Here is a 22,744-nt window from a genome sequence, read left to right on the forward strand (position 1 = left end):
CTAAAGAGCTGTGTTAAATTTCCTTGTGTGGAGGGGTAGTCTAAAGAGCTGTGTTAAATTTCCTTGTGTGGAGGGGTAGTCTAAAGAGCTGTGTTTAATTGCTGGTTCTGCTATTGACAAATACAATCTCTCATTTTCACCTAGATCCTCAGGTTGCTCGTCTATGAAAGAAGGAGGCTACATTAGATGATCTCTAGGTTTTTTTCAGTTATGAAATTCTGAATAATCATCTAGATAAATGAAGTATATTATCTATATTATTATTCGTCATTCTATAATATTTGAAGGTAATAAGTTTTTACTAACTCTGACACAGGAAATTATGGAACTAAATGTCCTTTAACTGTCTTGATAAGAATTGTTGCTGTTGTTAAGTGCCATCAAGTCAGTTCTGACTCATAGCAACCCTATATAGGGTTTCAAATGAGCAGCTGGTGGGTTTGAACTGCCAAACTTGTAGTTTGAAGTCCAGTGCTGATCCTACAGTGCCACACCAGGAGTCCTTGATAAGAATTGTTCTTGTTGTTGTTAAGTGACCTCATTCCAATCCACAACGACCCTGGTAAAGGGTTTCCAAGGAGCGGCTGGTGAGCTTGAACCATCAACCTTACAGTTTGCAGTTCAGCGCATTAACCCACTGCGCCACACCAGGACTCCAATATGAGTAGAAGCCCCAAGGAAAAAAAAAAACTCACCCAAAAATTCATGCATTTGTTCATGGTTTCCTCCAGAATTGTAAGAATCATCCTAGCGTGAGACATTTGCCAGCGATAGGGCTAACAACCAACTCTTCAAACTAGTAAAACTCGAAGAAAAAAAAGGCCATTGTGCCCAGACTCCAGGCACTGCGCTGGGTTCTTCAGCTTTAGGCCCAGCGTCTGACAAGTGATGGGCAGGCCTGGAAGCACTTGTCATACACTGTCCCCTTGATAAGAATGACAGCTGATCAATTTGTACTTGGCTAGGGTTGAGTAAGTGTATTGTTGCTAAGTGCTGTTGAGTTGGTTCTGACTCATAGTGACTCTGTACAGGGATTCTGAGGCTGTAAATCACTGTAGGAACAGAACGTCTCAGTGTAGTACACTGGAAAGACGGTTAGTGTTTGAGTCAGAATTCAATTCTACCTTTATTTTCTTAACAGTATTCATATAGAGAGCACAAAACAAATTGCTAAAAAGAACAACAACAAAAAAACCATGATCTGGTCCTGAGAAACAATGACTAGCAAAACGAATACACAAAGAGCTGAAATACAAGATTTTTGTTCAGCTGCGTATCAAAAGGTTGGAAGTTTGAATCGACCCAGTGGTGCCTCGAAAGAAAGATCTGGCAATCTTCTTCACAAAGTTCACAGCCACTGGAGCACAGTTCTATTCTTACCCATATAGGGTTTCTATGAATCACAACTGACTTGACGGAAACCAGGATGGTACTAGTAGGGACTCAAAGGGAAAGGCACATGCTATCTGAGCCTGGGGATTGTTTCCAGGAAAAGTAGAATGGATGCTTTGGATTTTAGAGGAGGACAGGACTTCGGTGTGGCACTGTAGGATCAGCACTGGACTGCCAACCACAAGGTCGGTGTTTCAAATCCACCAGCTGCTCCTTGGAAACCCTGTACAGGGTTGCTATGGGTCGGAATTGACTTGATGACTTAATAACAAAGAGCAGCTATGGGGGCCAGAGAGTTACTCTAGTTATAGTACTACTTGGAAGTTTTTATCCTTTTTTGACCCTGGCAAAGCCACATAACCTTAAAAAAGGGTGTGGAAAGATAACCTACTCTGCTTACCTTATGGGGCTGTTGTGAGGAACAAATGAAGTATGTCAAAGTGTTTAGAAAACTGTGGAGAAAAATGATCCTACTATCATAGTTAAAAGACCCATTTATTTCAGTTTGTTCAAATGAGAAATCTTTCCACAGTAAAAATGTCCTCTGATATAAAACAATCAGAGCACAGTGTCTCAAGCTGTATGTGCTGAGTCTGTGTTTTCAAACTGAGCAATCTCCACTGGGTTTTAGGGATGGTGGTAGGACAAAGTGCTTTCCTAAAGGTTGACAATGCACTTCTGAGAGCTCAAAATACCTTGATTATTGTTGTTAATACACAGAAACTATCTAAAACACTCTGTTGTCTGGAGTTCTAGGAAACAGGAGTTGGGTTATTAGTGCCATCTTTCCCTCTCTTTTTTACCCTAAACATGAATGGTCTTTTCAATAATGAATATAACCAGACTGAAAACTCTGTCCACTTGTGGATTTCTACAGTACAGATTAACATACTGAATTTCTTTTTCCAACAGTTGTATCTTTTTAGTTTGGATCTTGTTAGTTCATTAGAAAGTCAGTCCTTTATGGACAAAGGGTGTGCTGACTGGGTATATCACCAGAATTTAATTTAACTTCCAAATGTTACAAAAGGACAATACTACTCAGCAAGCATGAATTTCTCCAAATTGCAAAGATGGGAGGTGGTGCAGCCCAGCCTTGACCCAGAGTCTCAATTCCTACACTGCTATGGATATTGGCACAAGTGCCAAGTGACTTTAGTTCTTGCCCGACATTTCATAAATGATGTCAATGTGTCACCGATGATATACAATTAACTATGACTATCACTTTGCTGAATTAGTCATCTGAAAGACAATAACAGTGTTCTTTGCTTTTCCAATAGATATCGTCATTCCAGAAACTTGTTCTGAAGGAAACTTTTAAACATGACTTCCCTTACATCCAATGTCTTATGTGTCACAAATATCAGGATTTTGGATCATTATCTTGATCAAGTTTTACTTGGGAAGATTATGTTTGAAAAGATGAAGAATTCTTTTTTTAAGACATTTATGCTACTATTATTTTATTTTCTTTAAGCATACACATTTTTTCCAGTTTCCTAATCGTCTCTAATGCTATAGGATTTGCATCATTATACTTTTATATTATGTACACTTCTCTATAAAAAGTACTCTATTAAAGTCATACTAACATAATAGGGCATTTAGATTTCTATAACAACATTGATGGACTTAGTATACAGAATTTTGCAACTAGATGAGTGAGTGATTTGTAGGAATAGAAGATCAACCATATTTAGTACAGAAAAATTACGAGGATTTATAGGTTTAGATAACATATTGGTATCTCTATTTAATTAAAACAAACAGACCATACAAGTAAAAATTTCAAACTAACAACCCCCTTTGTTATAATTCCAGAAATTCCTAATATTAAGCTCATAAAATTTTCCTAAAATTTCCAGACCAAAGCTCAAGTACTTCATTGACTAGAAATCTCATACTTTCTTCTTCTCACAGATTCTTCTTAGTCTTGGCTATTTTTTCTAAAAAACACATATACACCTACACACAGATTTATGTACAAAAAATATAAAAACAGGACTTTTGTTCTCTATAGTCAGACTAACTAAACTTTCCAAAAAATAAATAACTATACAAAACAGAACAAAAATGTACCCCTCCTGCCCCGTAAAAAAACAGAAGAAATTATGATGCTTAGTAAAATTGTTCTACGTAAGCTAAATACTGTAAATGTGCATATTTCTAAAGAAAATGAATATAGGCATAAGGGAATATATTTTGTAACAATTAAAGAACAGGTATACATATACTCAAATGTTGAAGGTAACAACTAAGGAAAGGGCAGAAATCCTTCAAATTCAAAATTGACGTTGAACTTGGAGGACCAAGTTGATCAGACAGAACTTGGCAATATAATCAACAGACAGATTCACTCAAAGGCAGTTCGACAACTGCCAACTTGACTGTTGGGAGGTCTGCCAAAAAGCCAAAGGCTGGGATTACCATCCAATGCCTGGCATTCTCATACTTCTGTTTGAAGCTTTCTCTCTCACACTTCATCCAATATTTTTGTTTGGCTCAAAAGTAGAAATGATTCACAGATTTTTTTAGATCTTTAAATGTTCTTATTTTCAAGAAATATAACATTAGTTGTAAAAGAGCACACTTTTGCTCTGAAGTGTAAAGCCAATTTTGGTGAAATGCTTTAAGCTCAAATAGAGAAATCAACAGTAAAGTCTATTTAAACTTTTATCTTACTAGGTTACCCATAGCCACAAAATAAGAAATGAATATTCATAAGATGAAAGAATTTAGTACTTTATTATATCATAAATTTTTATAGAACTAGCCTTCATATGGCCCTGAGGGTCTACTTTGCTAAGTTATCCCCTGAGACAATTTCCAACAAATGGCAATGAAGTGTGGTTGTAAGATGGGCAGTTGTTAACTATTTTGTTGAGTTGTGAAGAAGACAAGAGGGCACAACAACCCATCTTAGGGACAAGAGACGGATACTCGTTTCTTCTGGCAGTGTCCACTTAATTTGCCTGCTGAGTAGTTGGTCAACAAAGCATATGGAGTTTGGTTTAAAAGCTTGCGGCAAATTCTATAAGCTTAACATTGTGAATTTTAAGAGTCATTCAGAGAAACCAACTGTCACCAGTTAAAACTGTATATCCTACTTGGAATGCTTACCTTTGGGTCTCGAAGGAACAGAGCCTTCAGAATTAGTGAGTGCACATCTCCCATGGGTGGGTAATGCATCAGAAGGCCAAGACAGGTCTGGTAGTTACTAGAAATCACTAAATAAGAGAGAAAAAATAATTCAGAAGCAATACAGTTTAAGATATTTTATGATAATAACAACTTAGATTCAAAGAAAGCAAACCAGTAATTCTACTGATTAGATAAAAGGAAGTAGGGAGAAGGAATTCCTACTAAATGTCCTTTGAAGCAGCACACTGTACTGTTGGCTACAATCTGATAAACTAGCAGTTATCCTGAGGGAGTCTGGAGAGAAAGAGCCTCAGGTAGAAATATGTGTGTGCACTTGCAATATGAATGCTCCGAAGGGTGCACATTTGTCATTATTTATGTGGCTGTGTTTTAATGTCCCGCATTTTGCTGCTCAGATATTAGTAACAAAAACATTATGAATGGGAAGAATACAGTTAAAAACTTCTCAAAATATTTACCTGAATTATTATGCTTCAAAACTTACATGCTGTATTGATTCACCTTTGTTGTTACTGAGTGTTACTGTAGTGTGATTCAGTTTGTTCCAACTATAGCAACCTGTATAGGGTTTCCAAGGATCGGCTTTTGGCTTTGAAGTGCCAACTTTGAGGCTATCAATCCAATGCTTTTTCTACATTGCCACACCAGGACTCCATGTTTATTCACTGTGTGTGTGTGTGTTGTGTTAAGTACCATCAAGTCTGTTCCAACTCGTAACGACCCTGTGTAGGGTTTCCAAGGAGCAGCTGGTGAGCTTGATTTTGTAGTCCAGTGCTTTATCTCATAGTGCCACATATTAAAAATATGATATAATTCAAAATGGAAGAAAATAGCATTTCTTCCCATTTTTGGTTTTTTAAAGGCAGCAAGGAATTTAGGCAGAATATCTGTACATCATTTCTTAGAAGGAAAATGTCAAAACCTTCATATATAAGTCTAACTGTGTTCCTTAGACTGTCATTTAAATTTTCTTTCAAACCAACTTAATGATGAGTGTAATTATTAAATGCATCTTTTGAGGTGGGTCTATGTAAACTACTTCATTTCTTGGCAGTCCACCTGCCACTACTGTCACACTTGGGCCCATTAGCAATGCTTGTTTTTTGAGCTACACGGCCTGCCTGCACAATACTAAGTATGAAGAAACTTTCTAGTGACAACTTCCTGTGGTCATAACTAAATAAATCCTTGTCATTAATCAGAAAGGTTAGTTGAAAAAATCTGATGCAGGAAAATGATTGTGATTCAGTACAATGATACAAATCACAAAATCAAAATGGTTTGTGAACCAAAGACAACAATGATTCTTAATTCTTTCTCTTCTCTGTTGAAAGCACCAGTTTTCTTGCTGTAGCTCCCCACCCCCACCCCCTTTCCCATGGGGATTACAGGGAAAGGAGACAGGACTGGGCAAAATGAATAATTATAATCTATGTAAGGAACCACTTTATCATCTTCATTTCCGTTGCTGATCTGACAGCTTGTAATTTCATACATCTGCTTTCATTTGTAAAGTACTCACTTATCCTACCCTTTCTATATTTGTTCAAACTCTTCTTTTCTTATTTGTTCATTTTTTCATGCTCACATTTAGTTACCTGTTGTCCTTTTCTCTTCAGAATGAAAAAAGTGAGGGCACAGAAAAATAGTATGTGTTCAAGGACAATTTTCTTTGAGATCTAACAAGTAAATAAACCCTAGATAATCAATTAATCTTATAACTTATTTCCCCAAATGCTATAATGATTATATATTAGTATCTGACCCAGAAAAATGATCATGTATATTTTGTATGAGAGGCAAGAGAGTTATGTGGAAAGGGTTCTGAGCTTAGGGCTCAAAGATGTAGATGTGAATGTTGGGGAACCCACTTGAACCTTTCAGACGGTTGCCTGAAGATTATATGTCATAAACCTCGTATGTGATTGATTCACAGCAGTTGGTCAAAGGGTACTTTTTTGAACTTAAGTTTAGTTATTTGGAAAACAACTTTCTGATTTAAAAGTTTACCTCATTGATTCCAATCATCATTTATTGAGTATCTAATCCATGACAGGTTCAAAGATAGGAGGAGATGTGGAGATGAACAAAACTGCCCATAAGAAGCTCCAAATACAGAAGGGCAAATTATGTAGCAATACCATCAGCTATTACTATACATTAAGATAATAGTGAATTATTGAAGGCTTACTGTGACCAGAGCCCATGCTAAGAACTTTACCCGTGTTATTTCATTTAGTTTTATGACAACCTTGTTATAAGGAACATTCAATCATTCCTGTTTTACTGATGAGAAAATTGATACATGGAGATATGAAGTCACTTCCCTAAATCACACAGTGATTTGGTGTTGGCGCTTGATTTGAATCTCCTAAGTCTAGTTTTGTGCTTGAATGCATAGCTTCGTTTTGAAAGGTACCATTCTGAAAATCAAATGAGATAATGTATGCTACCAATTATAATAAACAGTAAAGTTGATTGCTATTATTATTCCTGTGCAATAATTTTAAGTGGTCAGGAAGATCAGCACAACCCAGTTTCTAGCACAGACTGGTATGGATAGGTATTTATTTGGAGAGACAAGAACAACAACGCTATATTACTACAACTTGACAAATTGAATCCAGAAATTATAAAATATATTGTTGCAGTAAGGAGATCTGGTAGCGTAGTGGTTACGAATCGGGCTGTGAACCACAAGGTCAGCTGTTTGAAACTAACAGCTGCTCCGTGGGAGAAAGATGAGGCTTTCTGCTTACGTAAAGATTCACAGCCTCGGAAACCCTGTACAGGGTCGCTATGAGTTGGAACCAACTCCATGGCACATAACAACAACAACATTGTTGCAGTAAAAGTCTACACTTTAGTTAATAAAGTCAAGATCTAAGAATCATTCAGGATTATATCTCTGTTGTTGTTGTTTTGTGCCAACCAACTGGTTCCGACTCATAGGGACCCTGTATAGGGTTTCCTAGGCTATCAATCTTTATTCAAGTAGAAAATCTCATCTTTTGCCTGAAGAACAGATGATGGGTTTGAATTGCTGACCTCTCAGTTAGCAGCCCAACAGGAAGCCCACTCTGCTACTAAAGCTCCTATAAAATACATAAGAGAAGCTAAATAAAATATTTGTATTCTCCTTCCTTCTTTCTTCCCTCCCAACCATCCATCGATCCATCTATTGAATCATCAAGTGCAATGAACATTTCCTGAGCATCTGTTAAATGTCAAATACCCAGATAGATATACAGATATAATGGAGCACAGTGGCTCTGCATAATAAGCAATGGACTGCGAAACACAAGGTCTGTGGTTCAAGTCAGTCGCTCCATGAGAGAAAGATGACGCTTTCTGCTCCTGCAAAGATTTAAAGCCTTGTAAACCCTATATGGAACATGCTCAGCATTTCTCATGCTGAGGAAACATGAAAAAATTCAAGCCTCGACTTTCGTTATTGAAGGATTCTCTGGGCAAATTATTGAATGATGCAGAAAGCATAAAAAGAAGATGGAAGGAATACACAAAGTCATTGTACCAAAAGGAAATGGTTGGTGTTCAACCATTTCAAGAGGTAGCATATGATCAAGAGCCAATGATACTGAAAGAAGAAGTCCAAGGTACATTGAAGTTACTGGCAAAGAATAAGGCACCAGGAATTGATGGAACAAGAAAAACATCAAAATTCCCTTTTAATAATTATGCCCAATTAAGAGTTGGTAAAATGAAACTTAAAAAAAATCTCATTTAAAAACAAGAGTAGCAGGGATCTGACTGAATGTATTTTTGATAACTACAGCAAATTTTCCTTGAACATGGAAAGTTAGTCTGCAATACTGCTTCTTCATTGCAGAGCAATGATATGGAAAAAAATTAAAATGAAAGATTGAAAAAAACCCAAATTTTGATATCTACCCGCATTTGTAATCAAGTACGTATATGTATTTGTAATCAAGTACGTATGGCACTGTGGGTTAATGCACTGGACTGCAAAGTGGGTTTGAACTGTGAAGTCACCAACTGCTCCTTGGAAATCCTATACAGGGTCGCTATGGGTTGGAACTGACTTGAAGGCACGTAACAACAACATGTACACTTTGCAAATTGCAACACTTTTAAATACTTTCCACCCCCCAAATTTATTTAATTGCATATTGAGATGCACTCTGTCATGGGAGCAAAATGAACTGAGAACTATCACAGAACGCAAAACTAAATTCAAATTTCTTTTAATTAACATAAGTATAATTGAAACTCCCACTTACTAAGCACCTATAATATGTCCAGCAACATGCCATATATTTTACAGTCTATGAATCCACTCAGTGCCACTGTTAGGAAAGTATTATCATCAATTCTGTGAAGTCAGTCTTCCACTAGTGTGTGTTTGTATTTATTCTGCTCTTTGTATATCTCAGATTAGGTTATGGGTCCACCCTGCACCACGTGATTTCATTAATACAACAAAAGAAGAAACCCTATTTCCAAACAGGATCACATTCAGAGTCACAGAGGCCAGGACTTAAATGCATGTTTTGGAAGAGCACAATTCCTTCCACAACCTTCCAAACTTTAGCCCAAAATTCATGTCCTTCCCATATGCAAAACACATTCATTATATCACATCATCACAAAAAGTCTCTACCAATTCCAGCATCAAATCTATTTTCAAAATCGCATCTTTAAAAACATCTAAATCAAGTGTAAATAAAACTTTGAATGTGTTCCATTCTGGGGCAAAATTCCTTTCAGCTATGGACCTGCAGCACCCCAAACACAAGTTATCTGGCTTCTAAACTACAACAGTGACCCATACATAAAGAAGGCACTTCCATTCCAAATGGGAGGAACTGGAGAGAATGAAGGGGTCACAAGTATCCCAAACTTAGCAGGCTTCATTAGCGCTCAATGAAAGTAACTCGCTGTTTTCCAGACACTTTTGGGTAATGGCCTCAGCCTCTGGACTCTGGGCAGTGACCACACTCTCCAGATTCTGCACAGAGGTTCCCTTGGTGCGGGCAGCCAGTCAAATTTCCAGGCACACTAGGGTGATGACTCTGGCCCCTCGGCCTGTGGGGAGGAACATTCTTCTGGTATACCAGAACAGAAGCCCACCAGAAAGAACTGAAGTGGTGCTCTCTCCTTGAAATCACCCTCTGGTGCTGACACCCTCTGAAGCTGAGGAAGCAGTGACCCTAGTCTCCTTCCCTAGGTGTTCCTTTTGATAGTTACACAGACCTTTGAACTGCTCCCAGGATTGTCCTTTCCTTTTCTGGGAGCACAACAGATGTTCACAATCCAGTAGCTCCACTGGCCTGTTTCCTGCCTGTAGAATGCCAGTAAGTCAACTATTTTCCTTCATTTCATCCTGTATCTATCCTTTCAGTCTTATTGACAGAAGAGAAATTACACCAAATCTTTAAAATTTCACTTACAAAACTCATAAAATTTTATCACTTACAACCTCTGTCTTCCACAAAACATGATTCAGACAAGTTTTTGCCACTTTATAAAAAGGATCACTTTTCCTCCAGTGTCCAATACTATGTTCATCATTTCCTTTAAAAGTCTCACTAGAAATATATTTAATGCTTACATTTCTATTGACATTCTGTTAATGTGACAATTTTCCTCAGCTCTCCATTTTTTCTGAACACTCATAAGAATTGACTTTAATGTCCCAAATTGACTCAAGGAGAGGGTCCTTCCTAGTAGACAGCCCTGGGAGTGCCTTTGAGTTCCTTGGCATTCCTTAGAATCTGTGTTCCTGAGAGTAACTCAGAAGTGATTAGGTTTTATAACTCATAAATGATTAAGTTTAGGACCCAATCTACTCTGGCATGACATCACTAACATAACAAATACATTATTTCCAAACTGGATCACATCTATAGTTATAGGGGGTCTATATTTCAATAAATAATGAGTGTGTGTGTGTGTGCACAATTCAATCCATAACAGTGGCTATTGAGATTTAGGGGAAAAAAAAATAGTAAGACTGATCCATAGTGTTTGCTTCTCTTAAATCACTGTGCACAGTGTAATGCTTTACTCAGAATTACAGGTGGTCAGTAGAAATCACTGAGGTATACAAACTACTTAAGAAGTATTAATGTCCATTTTCTTTTGTTAGACTTTGTATATTCATTCATTCATTCAGTAAACATTTATTAAATACTATTTTCTCCCTAAATACTGAGAGAGGTACTAAAGACATCAAAAGAATATGCAATCTGAGTTTTCTTTTTATAAGTTCAGTGGAAATTAACTGCAACACAGAACAGAATTGACAATAATGGTATATAATAAAGTCCATTACAACCCCTAGAACAGAAAAACTGTGAGGTCAACAAGGGCATCAGTCAGCAGTGTACAGAAGCACATAGAGGGCAGGGTAGTGGGTGTTCCTATGGATGGGGTGAGAAAGGTAGGTGGCGATCTTACTTGCATGCAGGGGATGCAGTTCAGATTTTACTCTATTGGTATTCACTTAAGGATTTTAAGTAACGTGTGATCAGACATGCAGTTCAGAAAGAAGGACATTGGCACAGGAAGATCAGGAAGAGAAAGGAAAGGAGGGATGGGAAGGGAAGAGATCTTGGCAATACTACAGAAGAGAGAAGATGAATACCTGAAATAAGAGAGAGAGGTCCAGGAATAGAGTAGGCAGAAATTGCAGGAAAAAAAATGGATATATCTTTATATGAGATTACATTTTAGGTCTTGCGTTTTTTGTTTTTTTTTATATATATAAAAGAACACAGTAGAAAATATATTATCAATCCAAGTATTAATGAATTTATAATACTAATTGATAAGGCTGGCTACTACAGAATATGTTGTTGGTAAGAGTCATGGAGTCAGTTCTGACTCACAGCAACCCAGTTTGGATTTCTGAGGAGCGGCTGGTGGATTTGGACCACGAATCTTGTGGTCAGTAGTGCTTATTCTATAGACAAATCCACTGCTAGAGTCAATTCCAACTCATAGCAACCCTGCCTAGAGTTTCTGAGGCTATAAATCTTTATGGGAGCAGAAAGTCTCAGCTTTTTCCCACACAGTGCTCATGTTCTACATGTGTGTGTGTGAGAGGGTGTGTATATATGCGGAGTGCAGTGGCTCCATAAGATAAGCACTGGCCTGGGAGCCACAGGTTGGCAGTTTGAGCTCACCAGTCACTCCAAGGGAGAAAGATAAGACCTTCTGCTTCTGAAGATTTAAAAGCCTCAAAAACACTATACAGGGTCACTCTGACTCAGAACTGATTCAATGGTGCTTAACAGCAGCAACACACACATCTATACACATTATATATCTATAAGGAGCTCTGGTAGTATAGTGGTTACAAGTCAGGCTGCTAACCTCAAGGTTCGCAATTTGAAACCACAAGCCACTCCAAAGAAGAAAGATTAGGCTTTCTGTTTCGGTAAAGATTTACAGTCTCAGAAACCATGTGCACAGTAGGTATGAGTCAGAACAGACTCTATAGCATACCACCACCATATACACTCACACACACACACACACACACGGCTGTTGCGTCGGTTCCAACACATAGCGACTCTGCACAGGGTTTCCAAGAAGTGACAGGTGAGTCTGAACCGCCGACTTTGGGGCTCAAACTGACCTTGCGGTTCCGCACTTTATGCCACAGAGCCACACCAGGCTGGTGAGATTGAACTTCAAGGTTAGTGGGTCAATCTCACCAGTTGCTCCTCGGAAACACTACACAGGGTATCTATGAGTCGGAACTGATCCAACAGCAATTAACAACAGCAACAACAATCCGGGTATGTCTATATTGGGCCGTCATATGTCAGTGTCCTGGGAGCTGATATGGTAAAGAAGTCCAAGTGCCCAGTATTTAAAAAATTCTTCTTGATTCCCAAGTCCACAGTTCTTCCATTTCACTCTCTCCAGAGAATTATCTCTGGATATTGGGAGTTGGTAATCCCCAGTAACAGTTTCCTACTAGTGTTTCGAATTTGTAGTGGTTACGAATCGGGCTGTGAACCTTACGGTCAGCAGTTTGAAGCTACCAGCCGCTCCATGGGAGAAAGATGAGGCTTTCTGCTCCCGTAAAGATTTACAGCCTCGGAAACCCTATGGGTCAGAACCGAGTCCACGGCACTCAACAACAACAAATGGTTACTGTTACCAATGTCTACACTTTTAGGAACTTTCTGGGTTAGCTTTTTATACTATCAAGTTTGGGTAATTTAACTTTCTTAGATCTGTTAAATCAATTGTCACTCATTCATTTGTTTTCAACCCTCTAAAACTGCTATAATACCCTTTTCTATTATTTGTGCTTTTTGAGCTTCTGATACTTTCCTGGGATTTCAGGGGCACTCTAAGTGAATGTAGGATTACAATCCACCATACTTACCCGATATCTTTAATCACTTCTCTACATTGCTATCTCGTCGCTGGGGCAGGTGAACAGAAGGGGAAGAAAAATGGAGGTGGAGAGAAGCCTGGAATGCAGTCAGTGGAGGTGGAGAGAAGCCTGGAATGCAGTTGTCAAAAAGCATCATCTCCCTTTCGCTAATCATCAGAGAAGGACCCTAATTTGCTAGCAGGGCAATCTGCAATGTCATTTGGCAGCAACAGGTGGAAGGACATGGAATCTTGAGTATTCCCGGGTAAGATTCCAGTGATACATGGAATTTTGCTGACTTTTTCCTGTAAAAGCTGTCCTAGAGTTTCTGGATCCACTGTGTATTAATTTTGAGGGCATATAAAACTGGGAAAATATAGGTTAAACGCAAGAACATGGAAAGATGGATGAGGTAAGATAATGGTACTAGGAGATAAGACCATCTCGTCCCCATGATAGGAGGCCAGTATAGCAGGATAGCAAGTATTCATATTGAACACAGAAGAGAACTATAGTAGGATAATAACTTCCTCTTTCACTTTTCTATTCCTGTAACTGTATAAGCTGAATTTACTTTCAAGACTAGAAGGGAGAAATAGACAACACACTATTATGGTATATCAGCCTCTGTTGAGAAAATTTTAAAATATCGACTAAAATGCAAAGTATTAAAAATGCTGTTTGTAAGTAAAAAGGTTACATTAGTGTCCAAATCTGAAAGAGTTGTCAAAATAATAGTAACAGTTGATGCGTAAGAGGGAATTCAGGATGTACTTAAGGATTCTTTCAAAAATAAGACTTTATTGTGTGCTGTGATCAAAAGCTTAGTGACACACTACCACATGGTTATTTCTACCGACTAAGGTTGGGTGAAGCTCCTCCAGAAAACACAAATAAATTCAATCAGCAGTTCAAATAAACTGCATTTTGATATCAGGATTATGTAGAACACGCTTTTAAACAAGAAAATTGAGAAACAGCAATTCTATGGTAAGACAGATGGAAACACTGGCAGACAGACAGGTAATAGCTGAAAAGCAAGCAGAGATCTCAAATGAAATCACAAGAAACAACTAAGTCACATAAAGATAAAACGCAAGATAGACAGATAGCACAGGAACCAGCTGAAGAAACCTATATAGAAACTGAGGGAAATTATTAGGCTGTAACTTGTTTATCCTGGCTGAAAACAACAACAACAACAACAACAAAAAAACCCCAACAAGGTGGGGAGTAGTTAGAAGTGCCAAGAAGAAAACTTTTCCATTTACAAAATGTTCAGGGAGAAAGTAAATTTTAAAAAGACAATAAACATTTGAATAATATGTCCTGGTTAGAAAAAATGTATTGTTAAATGGATTAAATTATAGTGTTTTAGCTATTAATACAATTTACAAGACAAATAAAAGGTATGTTACATTGTAAATGAGAGAAAATGTTTTTCTTTGATACCAGTTAGAAACAAAATAAAAATTTAAATCAATAAAAAAGATGTGAAATTTTTAGACACTTAATGTACAGAGTAAACAAGCTTTCTTTGAAAAAGCCATGTTGAAAAACATATTTTAAAAAATTGCTACCTATTTGAATTGCTATTTTAACAGCCAGAATGGTACAGGTCTTCCTATTGATCATTGTTCACAAATCTACACTCACCCAGGCTTCTCTCTAGTTAAACACTTCGGCCTTGGATCACTCCAAATGTTAACTGAGCACTTGAAGAGCTTTATGTTTTCTGGGAGATAGAAGAATTAGAACATGGTGCTGTAGTGTTGAGAGAGTTTACAATCTACTTGAGATCAGACTAACATGCATAGCTTGAAGAACAAGGTACAGTAAGACTATAATTAAATACCTTATTGAGAGTGGTTTTTATTACAATCTTATACAACTGCAAAAGTGGGAGATCAATGAGGGATGGAATAACTTTGCCCTATCCCAAAAAAACAGGAACAAGATCTAATTAGGTGAGGCCAAGCAAAGAAGGAACCATATAAGTGAATCACAGTACAGAATGAGTGAGTTTAAAATAGTGTGAGAGGAATATGACTGCTAATAAATTCTTACAGTAGGAACAGTTCTTGATTTGATAATCATACTGCTTCTTATCTCCGGACTTTTCTTTTTGTATACAGTTAAGTCCCTGGATTATGGAAGTCCAATTTATGGATAATTCATACTTGTCCTTTAACAGCCAACTCGTATGTGTCTTTATAAAGTTATAAGTTATATCCTCAAGTGAACCATGCTCCCACTCACAATAAATTCTTCGTCACAATCACTTCCAATTCCTGCACATGTAGCCTTTAAATCATTGAAAGACTTTGAGCCTTCTGTGGCTCGAGCCTGCCCATTCAGGGCTGTCCAGTTGATCACAATTCATTGTGACCCTGCAGAACACACTAGAACTGCTCCATTAGGTTTCTGAAGCTACACATCTTTATGGAAGCAGACTGTCTCAACTTTCTCCCCCAGAGTGGTTGGTAGGTTAGCAACTGGGGATCCTTCTTGTACAAAAAAGAACAAAACCCAAACCCATTGTTATTAAGTCGATTCTGAGTCACAGTGATCCTGTAAAGGGTTTCCGATGCTGTAAGTCTTTACAGACGCAGAAAGCTTCCTGTCTTTCTCCCACAGAGCTGCCGAGCTTGTGATGAGTAGTCCAGGACTTGTCCTACTGTACCACCTGGGCACCTTTCATGCACTATGTTGCTATTTTAAGTGCTGTCGAGTTAGTTTTGACTCATGGCAACTCTGTATAGGGTTTCTGAGGATCGGCTGGTGGACTTGAAGCACTGACCTTCTGATCCGTAGCCCACTGCTTATCCTGTAGCACCCGTAAGGCTAAATAAGAACTGTATATGCACCTGTTCCAATTTACTGACAAATTCGATTTAAAGACACATTTAGGAAATAATCTCATAATAATCTAGGGACTGCCTATATAATACTAATACACACAATCCAGCAAATAGCATTTCTCACAATCACATAAAAAATACAGGTATTTTGGGTTCGAATAAAAAGTCTGAAAACAATTCTGTTTAGAAATGGACACTATGTATCTTTAATAAAGTAAAAGTTTCATTAAAAGTATAGTTATGTGACCATTTCAAAGGTTAATTTAAAAATTCTATAGAAATAATGTCCCAATTTTTCTATTTACCAATGTGAACTTCGGTTAAGGAGCCCTGCTAAACTGCAAGTTCTGCAGTTGGAATCCACCAGTTGCTCTGTGGGAGAAAGATGGGCCCTTCTGCTCCTGTAAAGATTTACAGCCTTGGAAATCCTACGCAGGGTTGCTGTAAGTCGTAACCGATTCGCTAGCACACCACCACCACTACCGAAGTGAAACTTTACTTAACTTAAATCAAGGTAGGCTTTGAGGGCTGGCAAAGGTGATGTGGAGTGGAAAACCACAGAACAGGAACCATTGTGTCATTAGCCCTGTGGCTCAGGGGTGGCGTTCTTCACCTCTAACCATGGTACTTAGGCTGGGAGTTCTCTGATGCCTCATCAAAAGCTTCTATTTATAAGAGTTGTTGTTGTTGTTGTTAAGTGCCGTCAAGTCGGTTCCGACTCATAGCGACCCCGTACAGGGTTTCCGAGGGTGTAAATCTTTACGGGAGTAGAAAGCCTCATCTTTCTCCCGTGGAGCGGCTGGTAGTTTCGAACCGCTGACCTTAAGGTTCGCAGCCCGATTCGTAACCACTACGCTACCAGAGCTCTCTACTGTTTTTTCTTGAGAAGTTGTCAAGTTGGTTCCAATTCATAGAGACCTTGTTCAGGGTATTGAAGAGTGGGTTTGAATCTCTGAAGTTGCAGTCAGTACTCCAGTGCTTATCCTATACCGCCATGCCAGGACTCCAAGAAATCTTTTAAGTAGGTAAATATAATAGCTGCTTGATTGAACTATTTTCAAAGACAATAAAACTCCGTTCATGGTATACTTAAAAAATTGCAATAATACATGTGGTAAGAATTAAATATGAGATGGTAACAGTAGTGAATAAGGTAAAATAAAAAGTGTGCAGGGATTCAGATACTGGTATCTAATTTCAATCATATGATTGTTCAGTTATTTAACTGCAAAAGGGTTTCAGTGTCTGCCCCACAAAATCAGAGTTTAGGACACGACAAAATTTATCACCTGCTAGTCACTCTCTCCCTCTACCCTTTACAAATGAAATGCCAAATAGCTTATAGACACACAAACATGTACTCTCTTCCCCCTATTAAGCTGCTTTGAGAAATAGACCCTTTTTTAGATCATTTCTTCTGCCTGGAATGCTGATCCTCTTATCAGTCTGCCAATGCATATATCATCTTCTGCAATAACTCACGGCAAGGTGGGGGGGTAGTGTTGTACCCAATGCTCATCCTTTAAAATTTCATAGCACCCTATCCACATTTCAACCACAGCACTGAATACTTGGTTGATGTTCTTAAGTGCTATCAAGTGGGCTCCAACTTACAGCGATCCTGAATAGGGTTTCTGCAAATAGCTGCTCGGTTTGAACTCCTGACCTTGTGGTTTGCAGTCCAGTGTTTAGTGTACAATGCCACACCAGGGCCCAAATACTTTAGGTTGGGATTAATTATTCAGTCTTCCCTATTGTTGTTAAGTGTAGTCAAGTTGATTCTGACTCACATATACCCTGTCTGTGTAGGGTTTTCGAGGAGCAGCTGGTAGGTTTGAACCACCGATCTTGTGATTAGCATTCCAGTGTTTATCTTACAACTCGACACCAGGAGTTTTCCCTATGAGTTGGCAATTTTTTTGAGGACAGGAGACAGTGTTTTTTAAAATCCCTAATAAATAGTCTATCTGGTAGCATAGTGGTTACAAATCGGGCTGCAAACCACAAGGTCAGCAGTTCAAAACTACCAGCTGTTTCATGACAGAAAGATGAGTCTTTCTGCTCCCGTAAAGATTTACAGCCTTAGAAACCCTGTACAGGGTCGCTATGAGTCACGGCACATAACCACCACCACCACCACCACCTTAGGAAGGTGTCCTGATGTGGTGCTGCAGGATAATGCCCTGGACCGCAAGTTTGGTGGTTCAAACCCACTAGCCGCTCTTCAGTAACCCTAACAGGGTCGCTATAAGTTGGCACTGACTTGAAAGCACTTAACATTATCTTAGGAAATCTTATCCACTTGCCATAGTTTTAGCTAAGTAGATAAAAGTAAGTTGGATTTAGTGCTGAAATGAACAGATTCAGTACCTCTTCATTTAAGGGGTTTTGGTAACATAGTGCTCCCGAAAAGATTTACAGCCTTGGAAACCCTATACAGGGTTGCTATGAGTCGGAACTGACTCCACGGCACATAACCACATTTTTCCACAAGTGCCCATATGTGTTATAAAGTTACAATGTTTAACTTTTTTTTTTTTTTTAATGTCAAAACTGTATCAAGTTTATGAAATTAATTTAAAAACTAGATTTCAGCATAGGAGGCAGACTATTTAAATTTTTAAAAACATGTATCATTGTGACATACCAAATTTAAGAGAAAAGGAAAGTCTTAATTATTTAAGATTACAGAAAATCACAATTCATTTCATGGTTGGGGGATTTGCCAGTTTTGTGAAAAATCTATCTAAAAGCATTTTTTTTTTCTTTAAAAGGCATTTCTCATTGCTTTTTTTTTTTTTTTTTTTTAAATCACTTTGCATGTTTGAGAACATATAACTTTAAAATGGGAGATTGGTGCTGACTATCCTCAAATCTAGAATCCATCAAACGTATTGAAATATTCTTCTCTACTTCCCAGATGTCTCATTTTTAATTTCCATGTTCTTAAATGATTAGCTCTGGCTTAGAAAGAAGGAATATTTTACTTTGTCTGTCAAACCCAAACTATCTGACCTTCAAGGCACAGAACAAAATTCAACTTTTGGATGAAATGTGCTGCTCCTGTCACTTTTTAATTCTAAGCAATCTTTGGAAATTAAAAAAAGTATAATATAAAATTTTGAAGAATATTAGTGTTACCAGAGGCACAGCAAGAGCATCTGGCATAACTTGGTATTCAATGAATGAATAAGAGAACCAATAACAATTCCACAGTAAAGATTATGAATGACCCCAAATCATGGATGTTCCTTTGATGAAGTCCTACTCGTACGACAGTTTTCCATCTCCTAATTAAATCACACATTACTTGGCGTAATCGTTCCTAATTATATCTTGGCCTACAAATCTTGTTTTGTGAACTGTGACTATTTCTTTGAGAAGAAAAGTGATCTGACATATTTTAAAATTTAAAACACGTTCTGATATTTTCTTCAAGCTGAGGACTGTCAGATTATTCAGAGGGTTACGAACTGGCTTTCTTGGCATTGAAAAAGATGAGAATACATTACAAATAGGCAACTTACTGAGAAATCTATTTTGCTACAATATACTTGGTAACTACATCTTCTTTGAATTAAATTTTTATTTTTTATTTGTAAAAGTGTTGATATTACAAACACAGTTCTATTTTCCTGGTAAATATCCCTGAATATTCCCTACCTGTCAGAAGGTGGAGCTCTAAACATATCTGAAATACTGGCTTTCAGATGTGTGCTTCACAAATGTGGATAATGAGGAGATTAAAGCTGGAGTAAAAGTCTTTAGAAAAATGGCTCTGAAGGCTATCCCAATTTTCTCAGGAGAAAACCACCCATATTTTCAAATATGTACATGACTAACTAATAAAAAAGATGTTCCTTTTAAGTTTCAATACATTGCCTACTACAAATATTTAAGTGTACATAAATCAGAAAATAAAAGACAAAAAATATTCAAAAGGTAAGACACTAAAACAGTTAGGTGCACCTATTTAAATGTAGGCAAGGTCATTAAAACTCACAAGCATCTCTGATGTACAGTAACATGGCTATGAAGATATAGTCGACTAAGCTCAAGCTGAGGCCGTCGGCAAACAAGGCATCCCAGACCACCAGAAGGTCCTGCAGAGGAAATTCTCGTCCAAACAGCAGCCGCACCCACCGCCTGAAGAGAAACAAAACAGAAATCCAGAAGATTGTTCTTTTGAGAGAGATTTAAAGAGTAATCAGTTGCTCATGTAACTGTAAAAAAAAAAAAAAAAAAAGGCAATTCAGATAACTGATACATATAAAAATAGAGTACAATAAAATCCTGAATTTTAAGCTTTAAGATAATTTTATAATTCTACAATTAAGATACAATTATTAAACTTTCTTCTGTATGTATAAAACACAGATTTGATCCCAGAAAAGGAAATAAACCTTTGCTATTTAGTATGAATCATAACTGTGAAAAGGATGTAGAGAAAGTGATTGTATAGCCGTCTGGTAGATGCCTTTTACATGTTGTTATGGCTTAAACATGCAAACTACCTAAATTTCATGATCCCCATTCTAAAGGCATGTTTATGTAGCGCTTTTGTCCTTGTTGTTATTGTTAACTGGCCTTTTGCAAAGTTTAGCAGACAAATCACTATAGTCAAACTTAGAAAACTGGATTCACACATTTCATTCCTATTTAAAAGCTTCATTTTTAGTTAAAGGGAGGGGATAGGAGAGGGGACAAAATATAGATAGTTATTTTTGTCACATGTAGTCATTTATTTTCAAACTAAAAATACAGTGATATTTAACATTTAGCTTTAGAATATCCTAGACTAGAGAGACAATCTCTCTAATGATGCTTTTCAAAAACATACTTCACTTCCATGGTCAGGAAAATAGTTACCTATGTCACAAAACAAGCACAGACAGCTAATGAGAATACTAAACAAGGTAGTCCTATAATTACATATTTTAAATTGTGACACTTCAGACTTTCAATAAATGTAATCAACCTATTTATAGCTAACCTTTTAATTAAAAGAATTCTGAAATATTTGTATCTATTTACTTCCAATTTTATATAACATGGTTAGAATTTCCTTACTTAAGTCTTTCTTTAGGAACTCAAGAAAGCATTCTATATGTTCCTGGCACACAGCACACAATAAAAAATTTGACATTCTGAGTATCTTTAAAAATGCTGAGATACCTTTAAATATTAGTTGAGTATCTTTAGCCATTAGTTGAGATATTCTTGGTTTCTTTGCAAAATTTGAAACCAAAATAACCATCTGTGAGGTTAAAGCAAGGCCAGAGAAAAAAATTCCAAACATTTTTTTTAGGAAGAATGACATTTAAGGCAGAATCAAGAGAGCTGTGACAAAAAAGTATATATTCATACATGTGTATCACAGCCTACTAGGAACCATGTAATCAAGGGTTTAAATTATTTTATTGATGATAGCAAAATAATTTTTAGAAAAATTAGGTTGCATTTTCAACTCAATTTTATGTTATTCAATTTTTCTGAAACAATGTCTAAGTAAGATTTTTTTTATAATTGCTACATTAAATTTTGCAATTTTAATCTACTGTTCAATTCTTGCCCTACTACTAATACAAGGGGTGACTAAGAACACATACACTTGTTTTTTTGATCCGATATGCCCGTACTTTTGTGGCTTAGGAGAAAACAGTACTTTTGTACATGCTACAAATTCCTTCATATTAAAAATGCTAACATTTATTGTTCTTAGAAGAATAAAAACATCTCTACATTTAACAGATTGCACTTCTTAATTACAAAGAACTCATTGGTCTTGCAAATAGTGTCAGGGGAGCAAAAAAGTACATGGGTCGAACCATTTGGGTACCTGTTTAAGAGGACTTTTAATTGACCTGCACTTCTTAACTAAAACAGAATGGTTATTTAGAGTTATTTGTTGGAACAACTGAAAGAAAAATCTATCAATGAATAACAATATCTGCTGAAGGTTAATACACAAACACAGCTCAAATCCCTCTGATTTTCCTATGGACAAATACATCTTTGGTTTCATCACAGACAGTGATTCCAGAGAAGAACATGATAAAAACAGCTTATTTTTATAGAAATAATTTGCACGCCTATTATTTTTACAATAAACTGCCCAGCTATTGCTCAAACTTTGCTCCTTTTCTTGTAACCTCCATTATGATTGGGATTATGTTAGTTTAGCTTTAAAAATGATGCTGTAGGTGCATACCTGCAGCAATCTTTACTGCAGCCCTGGCAGGAAGGGGAACGCAGGCATCTAATCACCTACACTGAACAAAATGTAGCAGATCTTTTATTTCTATGTCAAATGATTCACATACTTAACACCTTCAGATCTGGACAGAATGTAAGTTTTCAATACTTTTGTACTTTATCTGTCATCTATGATGTGCAGCTTCATTCTTAAAGTTTCACCTGGCCAAGTACTCTGGTAAATAAATCCAGGAAAAGAACTAGGGCCCGACTGTGTGTATGTGTGTGTGTGTTAGAGAGACAGAGGGAGAATACACAGAAGGTTCTTTGCAAAGAGCTATATGCACTTTGGTACATGTGCTATGCATTGACCAAGGTCTTGTTAAAAGTACTGTCAAGCCACCTTTCATGCTACCATGAAGCACAAGTGTTGCTAAATTGGAAATTACATGCACTGATCTTGGTAGTGGCCCTACAAGATCATTTCAGGAAGAAAAACAAAAACCCATAAACACATAAGAAAAAAAAATTTTTTAATGCTTATCGTGTTTCTTTCACAGAAGACTGTTAATAAGTTTTATATTCAAGATTATTGTACTAAAGCAAAATACAGTTTCCCCTATTTTATATGTAATTACAGGAAAATTAAGGCCAAATTCTCAGAATATTTAAGATGTACTCTATGACTAACCGAATGCTTTGGGACCAACAATACCCTTATCAATAATTTAATCCTTTTATCCCAATTGGATTT

The 22,744-nt window shown here is 37.1% G+C and overlaps 1 protein-coding gene across 1 annotated transcript in view; it reads right to left on the bottom strand.

The window, feature by feature from the left end:
• The window catches only part of TBC1D5 (TBC1 domain family, member 5), a 519,410-nt gene that overhangs the window by 232,936 nt on the left and 263,730 nt on the right, over nucleotides 1-22,744 (bottom strand). Inside the window, exons 12-13 of the mRNA XM_006874244.1 lie at nucleotides 19,799-19,941; nucleotides 4,516-4,622 (exon numbers count right to left, since the gene is read on the bottom strand). Of these exons, the coding sequence (XP_006874306.1) occupies nucleotides 4,516-4,622; nucleotides 19,799-19,941 (250 nt within the window). The remainder of the gene's footprint in view (nucleotides 1-4,515; nucleotides 4,623-19,798; nucleotides 19,942-22,744) is intronic.

The sequence above is a fragment of the Chrysochloris asiatica genome, unplaced genomic scaffold, assembly GCF_000296735.1.
Source record: "Chrysochloris asiatica unplaced genomic scaffold, ChrAsi1.0 scaffold00267, whole genome shotgun sequence".
Classification (NCBI taxonomy): domain Eukaryota; kingdom Metazoa; phylum Chordata; class Mammalia; order Afrosoricida; family Chrysochloridae; genus Chrysochloris; species Chrysochloris asiatica.